The sequence below is a fragment of the Globicephala melas genome, chromosome 9 (assembly GCF_963455315.2).
Source record: "Globicephala melas chromosome 9, mGloMel1.2, whole genome shotgun sequence".
Taxonomy (NCBI): domain Eukaryota; kingdom Metazoa; phylum Chordata; class Mammalia; order Artiodactyla; family Delphinidae; genus Globicephala; species Globicephala melas.
In genome coordinates this window covers 45481266-45498775 of record NC_083322.1, presented here as the reverse complement: position 1 = coordinate 45498775, position 17510 = coordinate 45481266, and the positions used below count along the sequence as shown (strand labels likewise).

Sequence of the window (17510 nt, the reverse complement as noted above, 5' to 3'; positions counted from 1 at the left end):
TGACACTACTGGGGTTGGGGGGGAAGGGGAGTGATTGTTACTGCTGGGCGGCTCCCTACTCAGCCTTTTCTGACACTACCCTGGCAATGCTGGTGGGGGACAGGGTTAGGGTGCCTTGTTACAACCTGGCAAGGGTGGAAGTCCAGGCTTCCCTCTTGAACTTTTGCTGGCTTGGGTGGAGGTGAGGGTTCTAGTTTTTCTCCATGGTGTTTGGCTGTGGTAAAGCACTTATTCTCTAAGTTTTATCTGGCTAGACTGTCCATTTCCCAGTCCTTTGGCTAGACAGCAGCTTTTCTTGTTTGTTTGTTTGTTTGTTTTTCATCTCTGCTCATGCTCATTGGTGCTTTCAGGTTGCTGGCTTCTTCAGCTAGAAGTCTGAGATGCATGAGGCAAAAGAAAATCCAGGGAATTCAGCACCATGTCATGCCTTGGGTCCTAAGGTCTCTAGCTGTTCTGCTTGTTTTATATATTATGTTCAGGGATTTTAGTTGTACTTAACTAAAGGAATAGGGAAGAGTATGTCTACTCCATCTTCCCAGAAGTCAGTCTCCAAATATACTTATATTCTGTTTTTGATCATTTCAATATCCTGAAACCTTAGGGATGTAAATTTGTTTTTTCTGTTCTCATTCATAGTGTATCATTTTCCTTATTATTATCTTTTAAATTTTTAAGTGGAAAACCTGAGAACCTGAATTAGGATCGCTTTCTTCAGAGAGGATTTGCATCTATCTCTGCTGGGAGCCACCAGGCTTACTAACTGGGGACTGTTTTAGTTCTCTTCAAGGGTCCTGGTTTCATACAGAATTCTCAGGTTCAGTTTTCCTGTCCTGCAAGGGTTAGTCATATAATTCTGGGGCTATTATTGGCAAGGATATCTGGGCCATTTGTTTACCATTACTGTCTAGCCTTTCAGCTCACTTTATCTTCTTTCTTTTTGTGGGAGAGGGGCTGGTACAACTGCAAGATTTTCCTTATTTTCTTTCAAGTCCAGAAATGCTTTTCAAAAACTATGTTTGCTATAGTATATCCAGGAGCTGGTTGTATTGTGGTTAGAGGGCCAAAATCACTGGTAGAAATGGAAATTCCTTACATATGACATTTGCTAGTACTACCTGGAAAACAACTGGAAAAATAGTCATGATTAACAGATTTTTGTTAAAAGGCCAGACACGAAGATTTTATTGTTAATGTTTTAAATTCCTTAATGAAAGCTGTCATTTTAGGTAGGAGAGACAGATTTTAGAATAATATGCAATTTTTAGTACCTACAGCACAACTGAGCCTTGCTTATTATATTACCATAACTGTGTTCTGGGTCACAGACAAACTTGGTCTTTTGGGGAGGAGTTAACAACTATCGAAAACTGGAATACTGGAGGGTATACTTGAAAACAGTGAGGTGTAACAGCTATGAAACATGGTCAAACCTGTAGTCTATGGCTCAGCCTCACGACAGAATTGCAGCTGTAGCTGAAAAGTCCTTTGGTCCTTCTTCCCAAGAGTAAAAACCAAATCTTTGTTTTATGCTGCTGTGGCTTGTTCCCTCTCATTCTAATAACCTGTCTGGAAGGTCCAGCTCACTGCATTCCACAGAGACATAAGAGAATTTTTGATAACCAGTGTTGTTTTATTCATGACTCGTCTTTCTTCCACTTATTCAGTAAGTAAATTTAAGAAGGTGACCATTTCTTGGTAAGCCAAGAATCAAATTTCAGTTTCCAGGAAACACATTTCCCTCATAATCGTGACCCTTCTACTTTAAAATCTTGTTCCAAGGATAGCTCTGTACAAACTTAATTCTTCAGTAAGAACAATAATGATTGCTAATACTTACTATATGCCAGGCTCTGTTCTAAGCTTATATATATATATACACTCCTCAAAACAATCCTAAGACATAGAAATTTGGGCTGTCCTCAGTCTGCAGGCAAGGAAGCTGAGGCACAGTCATATAATCCAAAGTTTCCCAGCTAGAAAGTGCTGGAACTGACAGTCGATCCTCGGCTGTCTGGTTCCAGAGTCTGTGCAATTATCCTTTAGTATAGATTGGCTATAGACCAAGACCAGATCCAGTATGTGTGATGATGTGAGTCTCTCTAACAAAATGAAATGTAGTATTTTAGTAGGGACTATAGGTGAAACCATAAATACATTTATTCCTCTAAGAACAGTATGCCATCTTTTAAATTTTGAAGTTGTTATAATCAATTGCTTCTGCAGTTTGCTTGCTCTTAGTAAGCTAAGAAAAAATCCCAGAGCAGAGTGATTTACCAGCACCATCCTTAAGTTGCAAATCTACCCTTTATCACAGAGCAAAAATACACTTCAGATCAACTCAATAAAATAACTTTAAGGGTTCACAGAAGGAATACTCACATCTACTTGTCATGCATTCCAATGCCGCAAGGCCCCCTTTTCAATTGTCTAACTCCTATCCTGGCCTTTTTATAGCCTGAAAACAAGGAATCACCCAAGTGAGATACCCCTTCAGAACACTGTTGAAAATATATTAAACAGAGAGATATCCCAGATTCCCGTTCTAAATGTTAAAAATGTATTAGCATATAGAGAAAATATCTGTAGACGTATTCTATTAGGTTCTAATGAGTTTTTGCTTCCCCCTTTTTGATAATGTCTTCAATTTCTTCTGAGACCTTTCCTTTGTAGTCATTTGGTTCTATTGCGTTTAACTTCTTTTGATAGTCCGGTGGCAAACCATTCTCTTTTGCACCCAGGCAAATCACCTAGAAATGGTTAAAATAAACAAAAAACCCTTTAGTTAGGAACATAATTTAATTTAGTACACCACAGCTTTATTTGTAGTATCAAAGTATGAAATATTAGCTTTCCGATAACTCTGGAATAAACAATTCTAGAACAAAATGGAGGGATAGTCATTCCTCTCACAATGAGCATGAAAGTGCAGGGAGTTTTCAAAGCCACAAGAAGAGCAATTGTACTCAGTAATATGATTTAAAATGTTCTTATATTAAGAGAAAAACTTATTGTACAGAATTTGCATGATTTTTTAAGAAACAAACACCATTCGCCAAAACAATTTCCAGTTTACAGGTAGCAGTTGTAGTTGAATCCTGGAGTCTACTCTACCTCTGAATTAGACGTGAGGGAATAAATAGCAAGTGTGTCCAGTGGTACTTCCCAGATCCATACCAGGCTTAATTCCTCTAGGGTCCTTCTAGAAAATTCCAGATTAGGCCCAGGAACTGGGTCACCCTCTCCAGGTATCATGTCCTGACTGGGCCTGCCAACAGGTACCTAAGTTTGGGTTTCTGAAAAGGGATGTTGGACTCTCTATCCTGAATTCTTTTCTGGTGCTTGAGGGAGTGGTATCCCTGATTCTGAAAAGCAGTGTGACTTATTTTTCCCTCCATCTGGAAATGGAAAACATTTCAGCAGTAGGAAATATATTTTTTACCTACAAAAATGAATCTTGGTGTTCATGAAATACTGTTTTATGGAGGAAGAAAAAAATGATTATAAAAGCATGGGTATAGAATAACTCTACAAAAAATACACACATACATGCTATTTTCTACTTTAAAAAAGTAAAAAACATGTCTAGAATTATGACTCAAATACATTTCTACAAGCTTTTTTTCTAATAAATGAAGTTTTAGGGACATATTTCTATCATTATAAATAAATCTGAACATTTAGTTATTCGGTAAATAAATATCATTTTTGTATTAAAAAACATTTTGATTAAAATGAATTGTACATGTAGAATTTAAAACACACAAAACCTTTTAAAAACAAGATATTCTTTAGTTTAGCTCAGTAAAAATTAACAAAGTCTTTGTAAGTAGTTAGTTAAAAGGATACCTTTTTATACTGGGGTGATGGGGGAACACGCTCATAATTTGTCATCTGATAACTTCGACAGGTTATTTCTTTTCCTTCTTGAGTAGAAACATTAACTTCTATTGGGACATACATTCCACTTTTAACCCCTTCTTGCCTGAAACCAGAACAGTCAAATTTTAATCATACTTGACTTAGCCAAGTTAGTTTACCAGATTAAAAATTTTAACTATTTATGGATGTACTTGCTCCCTGTATATTTTGGGATAGAGCAGAAGCATCACCGCATCAAAAGGAAGTTTAGCCTTTCAGTTAGAAAGCTGGAGACTTACTATTACTGGGTATGCTTCTAATAGACCTCTATATTTAGCCTATCTAAAAACATGCTTCAGTGTAGTTATTTCAAGCTTTGTAACACTGAAACATTGCTCTCTAGGCTACAAAAACGACTGTGTGCTGACAGCAAGAGAATATCCACCCAGAGAAAAGTAGAGAGGATGGCTCATTCCTGTTTGCAAGTGAAGTAAAGTATTAAGCATGTCAGATGATTGTCTGCTCTTCTCAAATCCTACTCTTCTCTGCCACTTTCTTTGCATTAAATGCTCTGCCACACAACTCTTGAGTTCTATTTATAAAGCGCATCAAAGCATTTCTAATATGTTTTGAAGTTTTTACAAATGATTATTACTGTTTTTACTGATTCAACTGCCACCTTAAAGAATTATTTTTTAAAAACTAATAAAAACTGAGCTTTTGAAATCAATAAAAGTATATAACAATTACAAAAATCTTCATGCCTTCTCACAATATGAAACTACAAAGATATTTTTATTAAAAAACAAATAGAATGAAAATAAGGACTTCTATCAATTATAGAAGAGATTACAAATGTCTCCCCAAATCTCAATCAGAGAGTGTGACCCTTCTAGGCTTTTCTTTTTAGGAATGAACATTATACCTTTTAGGTTAACTCTAAAGTATAAAGAATATGTCCGTAGTATATGGTTTTGAAAAACCAACACATATATACACATCCTTGCATATGATCCACTTTCTAAATTAGTAATTATTTAACTTTTAATTAGAAGTCACCTACTTATCTAGAGAACTTAAATTGCTTTTGTTCATTTTCCATACTACTCCCCATACTTCATCGCCAGGACTTTCAAAAATGGTGGCTATACCTCCATGCCAAGTTTCACTAGTTTTGCCTTGGGGATTGCCAAAGTCAAGCTTAAAATCCTACAAAGGAAACCAAAGTGATATGATCAGTATCCACGTGAACCAAAATTTCCTTCTTCAAAATAAAAAAAGATTTACCTTGAACTCCATGCAACTAAAACAAACTTTGAGTTCCTTCTGTTAAAAATACAAAGATAAACAACCAAGGACCCAGATCTCAAGGACTATAATTTTTCATATTTTTCTTTAAAAATGAACTGTATACTGAATATGTACACGTATCTTACCATAAACAAGAGGCTTAAAAGGGAAAATAAATCCCATAATCCTGAGGCCTTAACACAGCTATCTTTATTTTTGAAAACTACTTCCCAGCCCACTTACATAGATTTTAACTTAGAGACAATCATAGTGTACATAATTGTTGAAGCTGGGTGATGGCTACCTAAGGGTTATAATATTCTTCCCACTTTTATGTATGTAAGTGTATCCTATTAGCATTATTTTTTTTGTCCTAAGGGAGCTGGCATTTGAGGGTGATCTGTACACTTATAAATTTAATATTCCTGAATTGTATTAACGTATCTATAATAATGATAAGAGCAGCTAACACTTACTGGAAAATTACTGGGTTCTATACACTGTGCTATGAGCTTTATATGGACTTTTTAAAAATCCTGTCAACAACTTTTTATACCCATTTAACAGAAATAAAAACTGTGGCTTAAAAAGATTAAGCAACTTGCCTAAGGTCTCACAACTAATAAGTAATGGAGTCAAGGTTTCGAGTTTAGTTTCCTCCCTCACAGAGATGAGTAATCAAAGGACACAGCCAGGAAGATTAAAAATCCTTACTTGGCTGTTTGGTCTAAGAAGATTTCTTTCCATCTTTCCAGAGCTTAGCTTCCTTAATGATTAAAAAAAAAAAAAAAAAAAAGGTTAGACTAGATAATAAATCTAAGGTTTATATTTTATCTCTGTCACCTTTATTTTCTTAAAAACCTGTCAGAATTTCACAAAAAAGGTCGGTTTGAGTGACCCGTACCTTCAATTGGTATACTGGATGTTCTAGGACCAGGTATGCCTGACAGGACATCAGGGGATCTGATAAAAGTTACAACCACACTAGGAACTGGTTGTCTATTGTTAAATCCAATAGACAATTTTCATTCCTTGTCTTGCTCTACTTCTCAGCTGCTTCTGACATCATTAACCACCAGGTCTTGATCTGACTCCTTTCTTTTAGGCTGTTCCTTGATCTCCTCAATCCCCTTTGCCAACTCCTTCTCCACTACCTGCTCTTTAAATGTTGGAGTTTCTGAGGGCTCAGTTTAGGCCCTTTTCTCTGTTCAGCAGTTTGCTCAGGACAATCTCATCCCCTCCAATGGCTTCAAATACCATCCAATATTCCAGTCGTCTTCTAATCCAGCTCAGATCTCTCCTCTGAGCTTCAAAAATGCTTAGAATATAGTGAGTAGTTAATGAATGTTCACTAGTATTTTTCTGCTCACTTGGATATACAACGAGCATCTCAAACTCAGTACAGCTGACCCTTGAATAACACGGGTTTGAACTACACAGGTCCACGTATACGTGAATTTTTTTCAATAAATATAGCATCTATATTTTCCTTTTACATATCATCAAATTAACTAAGTATGGGGAAAAGTTCGAGTAGAGATTAAAATAGAGAATATGTGGCATCAAAAGAACTAGGGTCTGAGTCCTGATTCTATCCAAACTTTTTCAGCTTCCTGCCCTTGGGTGAGTCATGTATCAATTCCTTTGTTTTTGAGGTAGAGATGGCAGTTCTGATTTTCGGCTGGGTGAAGGGTCGGCACCACTAATCCCGGCATTGTTTAAGGGCCAAATACATGTCCAAACTGAGCTTGATTTTCCCTCCCAAACTAATTCTCCTCTTCTTTTCACAAACATCACCGTCATCTACTCTGTTGCGTCAAAAACCTTAGTCATCCCCATTATCTCCTCTTCCTTTCACAATCAATCACCAAGGCCTAACAGTACTCACTCCTAAATATCTCCCAAACCCAGCTACCCTCCACTGCTACCACTGCAGGGTACCATTATCTTTAGCATGGACTGCTTCAAAAGCTTCCTAACTGGGCTCCCTACATCCACTGCTTCCAATCCATTTTCCATAGCAACCAGAACCAGCTTCAAAGATGTAAATCTGATGTTTCATTTGCTTAAATTTGGCAGAGGTCCTCTCATTGGTCTCAAGATAAAGACCCAAGCCTTCTCTGGCCTCTGTGGTCCTGTAAAATGTGGCCCTTCCCGACCTCTCTAGTCTTCATGCTACACCCTCTCCTCACACACTAGATTCCAGCCACACTAGCTGGAAGGTCCAGCTTTTTTCTTTCCTGAGGTCTTTGGTCCCTGCTGTTCATTCTATCTGTTTGCTTCCCCCCTCCCCAGTCATTCAGGTCTCAGTTTAAAAGTCACATTTTCAGGAATGGCTTTACTGAGCATCCCGGTTAGGTCAGGTCCCCAAGTCATACACTTCCATAGCACCCTGAACGGATCCTTTAAAAAAAAAAAAAGATTTCACTTTTTTTTAGAGCAGTTTTAAGTTCAGAACAAAACAGAGAGTAAGGTATAATATATCTCCTTTTAAGACTGACCATACCTGTGACGGAATAATCATTTGCTTGATAGCTCTTTGCTGCATTCCAATTATAAACCATCTGAACTTCTGTCCCACGTTTGGGGAATTCCCTGCCTTATGAGTTTGGGGGCAGACAGTGTTCAGAGCCTGACTCCCATTTTTGAAGTTTCAAATGCCAGAAGTTGGTTCTCCCAGCTTTTCTTGAAGTCAGGGCATGGGCACGTGGCCAAGACTTAGCCAATCAGGACACCCACCTAGGGCTTTGAATTAGAAACTAGTGACCCAGGGCAGCAAAAAAGTCCACGTTGGTGGTGGCAACCAGATTTGGGTTTCAGGAACTCGGAGATGTAGTGACAGTAGCAGGCAGGGTCCAGCGCAGGTGATGCACAATGCAACGTCCACGTTTACCAAGCTTAGCGGCGATGCAACAGTGGCCCCCTGGGCTGGTTCTGTTGGTGTGATACTGGCTGTTTTAGAGCTTCCCTTTTATGCCTGCTTGTTTTGTCAGCTTTGTGGTCCTACCTTCCTGGTCATTCTGTGAGCTCTTCAAACGGCCTTTCAACACATTCTTTTTCTGCTTGAATCAGCCACTTCTGTTGCTTGCTACTAAGAACCCTGACAACGATAGCAGAGACCATGTTTGTTTGGTTCAACAATGTCAAAAGGTTTGGTACATAACTTGTTCGAGTGTCTCTCCTATAGACTGGGAGGTCCTGAAAGCAGCCAGCTTTACTCAATCATCTTTGTATCTCCAGGTAAGTGCTGGAAGAATACGCACTACATGAATAAATGGACTGTACTAAGAGCAATGATTCTTACCAAGGCAAGCGAAGGTCCATCCAGCCACTTGATTTAACTGAGCACAGCCCTTACTGTGAATAAGAAACGGCTCCAGCTTTCAGGACCTCTCAGATCGGGAGCAAAAGGCAGGTAAATGGATTTTTACAAAACCAGGTGACAAGTCCTGGAGCAAAGTGGGGTACAGAACAGAAAGCAACTGATTCCCTGACTTGGGTCAGAGAAGGCTTCTCAGAGGGACCAACCGAATGGATTCTGTGATGATGCCCCTAAATCAGTGGCCAAGGGAGAGGCGCTGGGATCTGGGCAGAACGCGCAGCTGGTGAGAACGTCAGGAGAGAGACGTCAGGGTAGCCTGGGAGGCACAGGTGCCAGAGTAGCACAGCTCAGCAGGGGTCAAGCACAGGGCTGAGGGCGAGAGCGACCGGCCCGGGGTCGTGCAAGGAACCCTGATGTACTTTGAGCAGAAAGAGCTGCATTCCCGGCCCAGTGCTGCCAACAAGCGGCGAAGAGAAAGCGAGTTCTCGAAATCCTGGCTCCTGCGTCTGCAGAGGGGGGCAGAGGCCATCGCAGGGGCCGGGAGGAGAGCACTGACCTGCAGGCGGGCCACGCTGCAGAACACGGCCGAGGGGTTTCGGAGGTGGATCCGCTCCGTCAGCAGGTTGCTGCCATAGGCGAAGTAGAGAAAATTCTCCCCTTCCTGGCTCCGGAGGTCCTCGCCGCCCGAGTTCGCCATGTCCCGCCGGACGCCTGCACGGACCTGGGATCTGTAGCAGGAGAGTGAGGCGAGGACGAGCATAGCTCGGTGGCCGACGACCCCAGCCCAGGAAGCGCGGCGCCGCGCAGCCTTAGCGCTTAGGGGAAAGGCGGGAAGCTGGGGCCGGGCGAGTCATCTGCGACCACTCTTCTGAATGGCTGCCAGTACCCAACGCTGTGAGTTGCTCCCTCCGATTGGCCAGCCCACCGCCTCCTCTCCGCTCGCTGCTTGGACTTTGCAATACTCTGCCCTGAGGCGACCCAGGGCTGATTCCACATTGGACCCGCTCCTCTGTTGTCCCGCCCCCGTGTTCAAGGCTCCCTCTGATTGGCTCCCTCTTCGCGGGGACGGGTCAGGTCCCCCATTTGTGGGTCGTAGCTCGCCGGTCCTGGCCCGATTTTCTTACCTTTGGGTGGCTCCTGCGTTGTTCACTGGCAGTGTGTGCTCTTTAGGGAATTTTTTGTCCATTTAAGATGAAACAGCAGCTCTGGCCATGCCCCCCACGGTCCATAACCCAGCAGGTCGTCCCTGTCCCGCTCTCTGCTTTTGGAGTCGGGACGTATATTCACTCCCACACGCTGGTACCCGCACCCCTAGCCCTGATCACCTCCCTGATACCTTTTCTAAGGACGCTTGGCTTCCTGGAAAAGCTCCTCTGAGTGTCAGGGGCTCCCTTCCCTGGTGGAAGTAGCGTGCAGCGTTCAAATCACGACGCTTGCTGTTTACTTGGAAGCCTAACCTCCGGCACTTCTCGTTTCTGGTTCCTCCTTTTTTTTTTTTTTTTTTTGGTTTTCTTTTTAAACATCTTTATTGGAGTATAATTGCTTTACAACGTTGTGTTAGTTGCTGCTGTATAACAAAGTGAATCATGATATGATATATGATACATGATACATATATCCCCACATCATACATCCCCATATCTCCTCCCTCTTACATATCCCTCCCTCCCACCCTCCCTATCCCACCCCTGTAAGTGGTCACAAAGCACCCAGCTGATCTCCCTGTGCCATACGGCTGCTTCCCACTAGCTAGCTGTTTTACATTTGGTAGTGTATATATGTCCATGCCACTCCCTCACTTCGTCCCAGCTTACCCTTCCCCCTCCCCGTGTCCTCAAGTCTATTCTCTACGTCTGTGTCTTTATTCCGGTCCTGCTCCTAGGTTCTTCAGACCATTTTTAGATTCCATATATATGTGTTAGCATACGGTATTTGTTTTTCTCTTTCTGACTTACTTTACTCTGTATGACAGTCTCTAGGTCCATCCACCTCACTACAAATAACTCAATTTCGTTTCTTGTTATATCTGAGTAATAGTCCATTGTATGTATGTGCCACATCTTCTTTATCCATTCATCTGTCGATGGACACTTAGGTTGCTTCCATGTCCTGGCTATTGTAAATAGAGCTGCAATGATCTGGTTCCTCCTTTAAAATAGAGATTATAAGATGTTATGATCACAATTACATAAGTTATGATCACCTATCTCCTAAGGTTGGTGTAAGTATTAAAAGTAACTTTGTTAATGTTATTAGGTGCAAAAGCTCCAGTGTAACGATATAGAAGTATTGTATAATAACAATGACATAAAAACTCTATATTGTTAACTTTGAAATGAAAATATTAATATGAACTCAGGGCCTAGAAGCAATGACTATCCTTGAAGCAATGACTATCCAGATGTTGATCTCTAAATACCACTTTTCCACTAAAAGGTACCAGGGCTCCTTGGAGAAACGGCTGATGTCAGTCGGGTCAAGAGCTGAGAAATAACAGGAGCACTTAGAACATCATGTGACAGAAAGTCAGGAGGTATTAAAAAACAAGGTCCTTTGAAAAGAACACAGAAGCTAGCTTGAAGGAATGCCCGCTGGCCAAAGTGAGAACAATTTGAGCATCAAAATTAATAACCGCAATTTATTTAAAATGTCAAACATAAAATTCATTTCCACTAAAGTGTAAAGCAAATCTAAAAAAACAACAGTTTTAAAAAACTTCCTTTGCCATACTACTGGCAGTGACTATCACACCAACTCTTTACTCTGAAAAGTGGTAATTTAAGAAAAGTACCATTTATCCTGCTTTTCTAGCTGCAGCTGTATTCAGGGTAACCAAATGGCCCCAGTTGATGAGGAAACTGTTCTCTTTACAAAAACATGCCAGCTAAATAATGTAAAATGAAGGACAGGATTAGAAATTCACCATTTTGCAGTCCCTAGTGGAATAATTGATTCATGCCAGGATCATCAATGTGACCAATTGGTGAGAGTGAGATAGGGAACAGGATATTCACATAGAGCCAGGGATTATGTGCCAATCATCAGGGAAATCCATAATGACAATGGAGAAATCTGGCCGCTTCCCACCTTAACCTAGATCGATCTTACCAGTAAAATGGACCAACCTGACATTATGTGTCTCCTGATGTGATACAGTATGAAGCACCAGCATCATTTGAGAAGTATTGTTTCCAAAACTCTTTAACCTCAGTATAATCAAGCAGGAACTACAAGGATAGAAGTAGACAATCAGAAAAATCCAGAACAAATGGTGAGACATCCTGCAGAACAAATGGCTCAATTTCTTAAATTAACTCAGTGCCATAAAAAAAAAAAAAGAAAGAAAGAAAGAAAGAAGAAGAGAAATAAAGCAGTACTGAGGGAGGGCTGTTTTGATTAAAAGAAACCTAAGAAACGTCGTAACCAAATACAATGGCTTGTCCTCGGTTCTGATTTAATAAACCAAACATAAAAGATATTTTGTGAGCAATTGGAGAATCTGAATACAGACTAAAACATTAGATTATATTAGACAGTTGTTTTTTTTATTAGGTATGATAATGGCATTGTGCTTATGTAGAAAAATATCTCTTTTTAGATACACATATTGGTGTATTTAGGGGTAAAATGTTTGCTATCTATACTTTTAAATAATTCAGAAAAATTAAAATATGGAAAGTGTTACATGTGAAACTGAGTACATATATGGATGCTTGTTTTATTATTCTTTTCTATGTATTTGAATCTTTTCATGTTAAAAATTCAAAAAAGAAAAGTGGTGATATAGGTAAAGCACTTGACATAGTAAGCATTCAATACTAAATTTGTTTTTATATAATCTGCAAATAGGAAGGTTCATACCTTCTCCTGACCCCCAAACATTAAGGCAGAACTTGACATACATATTTGGTCATTTCAGTAAGCAAGTTGCCTTCCTTGACAAGATAGCCCTCTATTGCACCATGAATTCCCAAGGTCTCTGCTTCGGAGCACTACCGTTTAAAACATGCGTCTGTGTTTTAAACTGCTTTCAACATTTAAAATGTATTTATTATTTAATTAATTATTTTTAAGGTATTTTACTTCTTTTCTCTTCCTACACTTCTCACTAATTGCTTAATTTTATGGTGACTGATTTTTCTCAACACTATTCTGTGAAAATTTTCTGAAGTTAAACATTGATGTTTCCTCAGACACGGAAAATCTTTTCTTACCCCAGTGAAGCATTTTATTTAGCTTCCCCATGTTGGTTGCCATGTACTGACCCCTGTTGGCCAACAAGAGTCAGTAGGTAACAAGGGGTTTTGTCTTTTCAAATTTAACCAAAATAGATAACCAACAAGGAGCCACTGTATAGCACAGAGAACTATACTCAATATTTTGTAATAACCTATAAGGGAAAAGAATCTGAAAAAGAATAGATATATATGTATGTATAACTGAATCACTTTGCTGAACACCTGAAACTAACACAACATTGTAAATCAACTATACTTCAATAAATATTTTTTTTAATTTTAAAATTAAGAAAAGTTTTTAAACTTTTTTAAGAAAGCAAAGCACACTTAGGAAAAAAAGAACAAATTTAACCAAAGCCTGGTTAATATTAGTTAACATTCATTGAGTGCTTATTAAATGCCGGTCTAAACTCTTACATATATTAGTTCATTTAATCCTGAAAGTGGTCCTATGCAGAAATTACTAATATATCCTCATTCTACAGTTGAGGAAACATATGTGCAGTAGGTCAACTAACTTTCCCCAGGCTGTAGTTAGCGATGACTGAAGCAGAGATTAAGCAATCTGATTCTAAAGTCATCACTGGGTGTTGCTCCCCAAATTTCTCATATTGTAAAGCCCTCATGGTCTAGATATAACTGGTTATTAATAGCTCACTTTCAAGTACAATCTCTATCATATCTATAAGGACACTATGAAATAATTGTACTAGCATTCAATTACTTGATAATAAAGGTAATGAGGTCAGATTTCCTCTAAATGCCATCTTTTAATCCAGTGGTCTTAAAGTTTTTGGTTGTATCATTAAAATTTTTGAGCACATATTCTCTCTATATAATAATATATATAAAACTATATATATGATATAATATCCACAAAATAGAAATTTAATCTGGACTCTGCTTTTCTGTGGAGATGGGTTAAGGGTGAGAATCACATGAAGACAGCACAGACGTGGGTTTGGGGAGTGGTGAGTAGTTCAATTTCAATAGAGCAATGGATTTATATCAGGAAATGGGAGACAAGTCTGGAAGGAGATTAGCATAGTTGATGGGAGGGCCTTGAATTTTCACTCAGAAGTTCATACTATTTGGTGGTCAAAGGGGAGACTTTTTTTTTGCTTTTGAGCCCTCTCCTGCACCTTTGGAAACTCCTTCTTGTGGCTGTGTGTAGGATGGCCTGGGAGTGGGTAGGATGGGGAGATGGCTGAGTGCTGGATGTAAGTTCACTGCAGTAGGCAAGGTCATGAAAGCCTGAACTGGGGCAGTAATTATGTAGGGGAAATGAAGGGATGCAAGGGGGTAAAGACATAGTCTTTTAATTTTTTAAAAAATTTTTTATTGTATCACTCCTTTGAGTAGAAACCTTCAGAGGCTGCCTGCTGTTTATCATTTTATCAAGTTCAAGCCCTTGTGCAAGCCTTTATTATCTGATTCCATTCTGTCTGGCTGGTCTGATTTTTCAGGTGATAGTAAACCCACTGGAGGTGGGGACCACACTTTATATTTCTGTATACCTACAATGCTTACTACAGCAGAGATGAATAGTAAATACTTGCTGATTAATTGAACCAGAGTCAAAATCTCCCCTACCCTTTGCACAGGCTCCCAAATCTTTTTTTCTCTTTGATTTTTTCCAGCTTTCCTTGATATACTGAGAGGCACTTCAGCTCTGAGTTATTTTAAAATTTATACTAATGCTCTAACATATGGGATCCTGTGTAAATTTTATTAGCCATAGTAGTATTTATGTCTCCTCCCAGCTTATGGTCTGGCATATGACAGGGAAACATGTCAGAATATGTTAAACCCAAAATGGTTTTTTGGTTGTTTTTTTGTTTTGTTTTTTACTTTTTGGCTACACCTCGCAGCATGTGGGATCTTAGTTCCCTGACCAGGGATCGAACTCTCACCCTCTGCAGGGGAAGCTCAGAGTCCTAACTGCTGGACCGCCAGGGAAGTTCCCAAAATGTTTTTTTTGGGGGGGAAAAAAAGAATAGTAAAACTCCAGGAGGCAGTAATTTCTCAGTAATTTGATAGATTTGATAGTTAATCTGTATTCTTGTTTTGAGATTAACCCTGAAAAGTAGTTCCAATAAAGTTTATTATTTAGTGCTTGGGTAAATGGTCTCTTTTGATATCTATCTCTATGTCTATTTATATCTATAACAATACACTTTGGAAAGGCATCCACCAAACTGCTAATGGCGCTTACCTGTGGGAAGAGAAATGGCACTGGGAGGGGAGCAAGTTGAACAAAAAGCTTTCATCTTTTCATTCTGTATTCTTTTATTTTTTTTTGCAGGTTTCAGCATGTACTCTTATATTTCTTTTATTATTTAAAAATACATATATTATTAATATTATTAAATTCACATCTTATGTAATTTTAGGTCAATATCTAGAGATCTCATGTCACATGGATAAAAAGAGGTTAATGACTAAATAAATTGCCTAAACAGAAAATGGATGCAGCAAATACATTTCCAAGTTGGCCTACCTCTCAACGCATCAATCAGATAATTAGGTCAGATCAACTCAACCTTGCTCTATGGAAGGATATGATCTCATTATGCAGGCCCCAAAGCTGTAGAATCTTACGATGCCTATCTGGATGTTCCCTCTTTGCTCTTTGAGATGTCAGTGGATACAAGAACATTTCCCTAATCTGGCATTGAAGAAGGTCTCACATATGTTCTAGGATAATGATCTGTTAGATCCTACTGCCAACCTTAAATCAGTTACAGAAGGTCGTGGAAATATACAGCAATTCAGCTATCTCCATGTTACTTACCACAGGTATATTAGATCCAGAGGACCCATTCTCAAGATTTACTACTGTTAATGTTAAAGTCTGACAAACTGCAGCATAATATATTCATTTTCTCAGCTTATATGTCCATGTTATTTCTAACACTTTAAATTCAGCTGAAATTAAAATGTAAAAAAAAATTTTGCTGCATGTGTTTACTGTTAATAATAGGAGTAATCTAAGTAATAACATTTTAGAATGTAGATTTACTTAAATGAAAATCCCAATGTTTCCCTTGGTGATAGACCTCATTCTTTTCTTCCTAGAAAGAAATTTAAACTTAGAAAACTCTTAATACCATGCACAGTAATTAGATGAGAGCCCAGCTTTTCTTAATGTCCCCATAAGAAGACTGACTTTGGACTGAGGCCTAGGTTAAGCATTTGGAAACATTTTTGGAAAGTGAGAACTATGCTTGGGTTCTCTGCTCCATTAACGTTCTTGGATTTCACGTTTTCAGTCTATTCAACAATATTTAATTGATAATTAACTCTTCTCAGAGACATATATGCAAGTGAAGCTGGTTTACCTGACTATAATACAACTCTGGATATTTCAAAATCTTTCCAGAAGAGCTGATCTAGTGCTGGTGTCAACCTTTTTTCTTCTTTATTATTTCTGCTTTCACATGGGACCCACACATTCCAATAATAGAGCTACCAAAAGGCATCTCTACTTATTGTCTTTGTTAAACGCTTATTGGCTGAGAAGACAACAGACACTCTATACAGCTGAGTAACACAAACTCAACTGGCTCACTGGAAATGAACGGTATTCATGGGAGAAATAGGTATGTTTTGTGTATAGAGAAGAAACTTGCTTCAGTAAGTCATTCTCTAAGCTTCCTGTGGGTAGTGCATTTTATATGCATGTTTTCCCAATGCATAAAAACTATGTCTCAAGCTAGCTAAATCATATGAACTGTGTGATTTGCCTTATGGTGCCACAAAATTGCAGTAGCAAAACTTTATTTCCATGACCCAACAATTCCACTCCAGGGTACATATCCAAATGAATTGAAAACAGGTATTCAAATACATGAACCTTCATAGCAGTACTATTCACAATAGTCAAAAGGTGGAAACAACCCAAAGTCCATCAAGGGATAAATGGATAAACACATGGTGATATATCCATACAGTGGGAAATCATTCAGGCACTACCAAATGTAAAATAGATAGCTAGTGGGAAGCAGCAGCATAGCACAGGGAGATCATCTCGGTGCTTTGCGACGCCCTAGAGGGGTGGGGTAGGGGGGGTGGGAGGGAGGTTCAAGAGGGAAGGGACATGGGGATATATGTATGCATATGGCTGATTCGCTGTTTTGTGCAACAGGAACTAACACAGTATTGTGAAGCGATTATACTCCAATAAAGATGTATTAAAAAAAAAAGGAATGATGTAGATGTTACATCCACATGCTACAATGTGGGTAAATCTTAAAAAACATTATGGTAATTGAAAGAAGCCAGATACAAAAGGTCACATATTGTATGATTCCATTTATATGAAATAGGTAAGTCCACAGAAACAGAAAGGTGATTGGTGGTTACCAGGGCTACGGGGAGAGGGGAATGGGGAGTAACTTAATGGGTATGAGGTTTTATTTTGGAACTGTCTTGTAACTAGGAAGAGGTGGTTGCATAACATTGTGAATGCACTGGATATTACATGCCACTGAAATGTTCATTTTGAATGGTTAATTTTATGTTATGTGAATTTTACCTCAATAGAAAATATAGAAAAATAAAAACTTTATTTCCAAGAGTTTCTAATTAGTGGTTGTGAGAGGTAACAGCAGAATATTGGTAGGTAACTTGGACATCAAATTCCTTTGATTTGAAGTGGGGTTGAAGAGGTTAAAGGATTTGTCATGTCTCCCTAACAAGTCACTCCCATTCCCATATGCACTGCACTCAAGGAATGCAAGGCCCTTACTATTTTGAAAGGGATGGTGCCAGAACCCTTGCCCCTAGTAGGTAGTCAGTGG

At 39.0% G+C, this 17510-nt stretch overlaps 1 protein-coding gene and 1 long non-coding RNA gene across 2 annotated transcripts in view; both read right to left on the bottom strand.

Moving 5' to 3' along the window:
- Positions 1-1172: 1172 nt before the first annotated feature.
- Positions 1173-9397, bottom strand: GGCT (gamma-glutamylcyclotransferase). The gene is made up of 4 exons (XM_030857459.3): positions 9027-9397; positions 4922-5067; positions 3847-3982; positions 1173-2747 (listed from the first exon to the last, which is right to left on the bottom strand). Exons 1-4 carry the CDS (start codon positions 9228-9230, stop codon positions 2604-2606), a joined length of 630 nt encoding a protein of 209 aa, XP_030713319.2. The 5' UTR covers positions 9231-9397; the 3' UTR covers positions 1173-2603.
- Positions 9398-10194: 797 nt separating this feature from the next.
- LOC115853796 (uncharacterized) overlaps positions 10195-17510 on the bottom strand; it is a 70688-nt gene continuing 63372 nt past the window's right edge. The window contains exons 5-6 of the long non-coding RNA XR_004039733.2: positions 11596-11697; positions 10195-10618 (exon numbers count right to left, since the gene is read on the bottom strand). This is a non-coding gene — a long non-coding RNA (uncharacterized lncRNA). The remainder of the gene's footprint in view (positions 10619-11595; positions 11698-17510) is intronic.

Bases quoted from the DNA above. Each gene is read 5' to 3' on its own strand.
- GGCT (XM_030857459.3), bottom strand. From the start codon at position 9,230: ATGCTCGTCCTCGCCTCACTCTCCTGCTACAGATCCCAGGTCCGTGCA. The intron at 3,983-4,921 runs GTAGGTGACTTC...TTCTGGTTTCAG, and splicing joins AATTTAAGTTCTCTAGATAA to GCAAGAAGGGGTTAAAAGTG. The intron at 2,748-3,846 runs GTATCCTTTTAA...AACCATTTCTAG, and splicing joins CATCACCCCAGTATAAAAAG to GTGATTTGCCTGGGTGCAAA.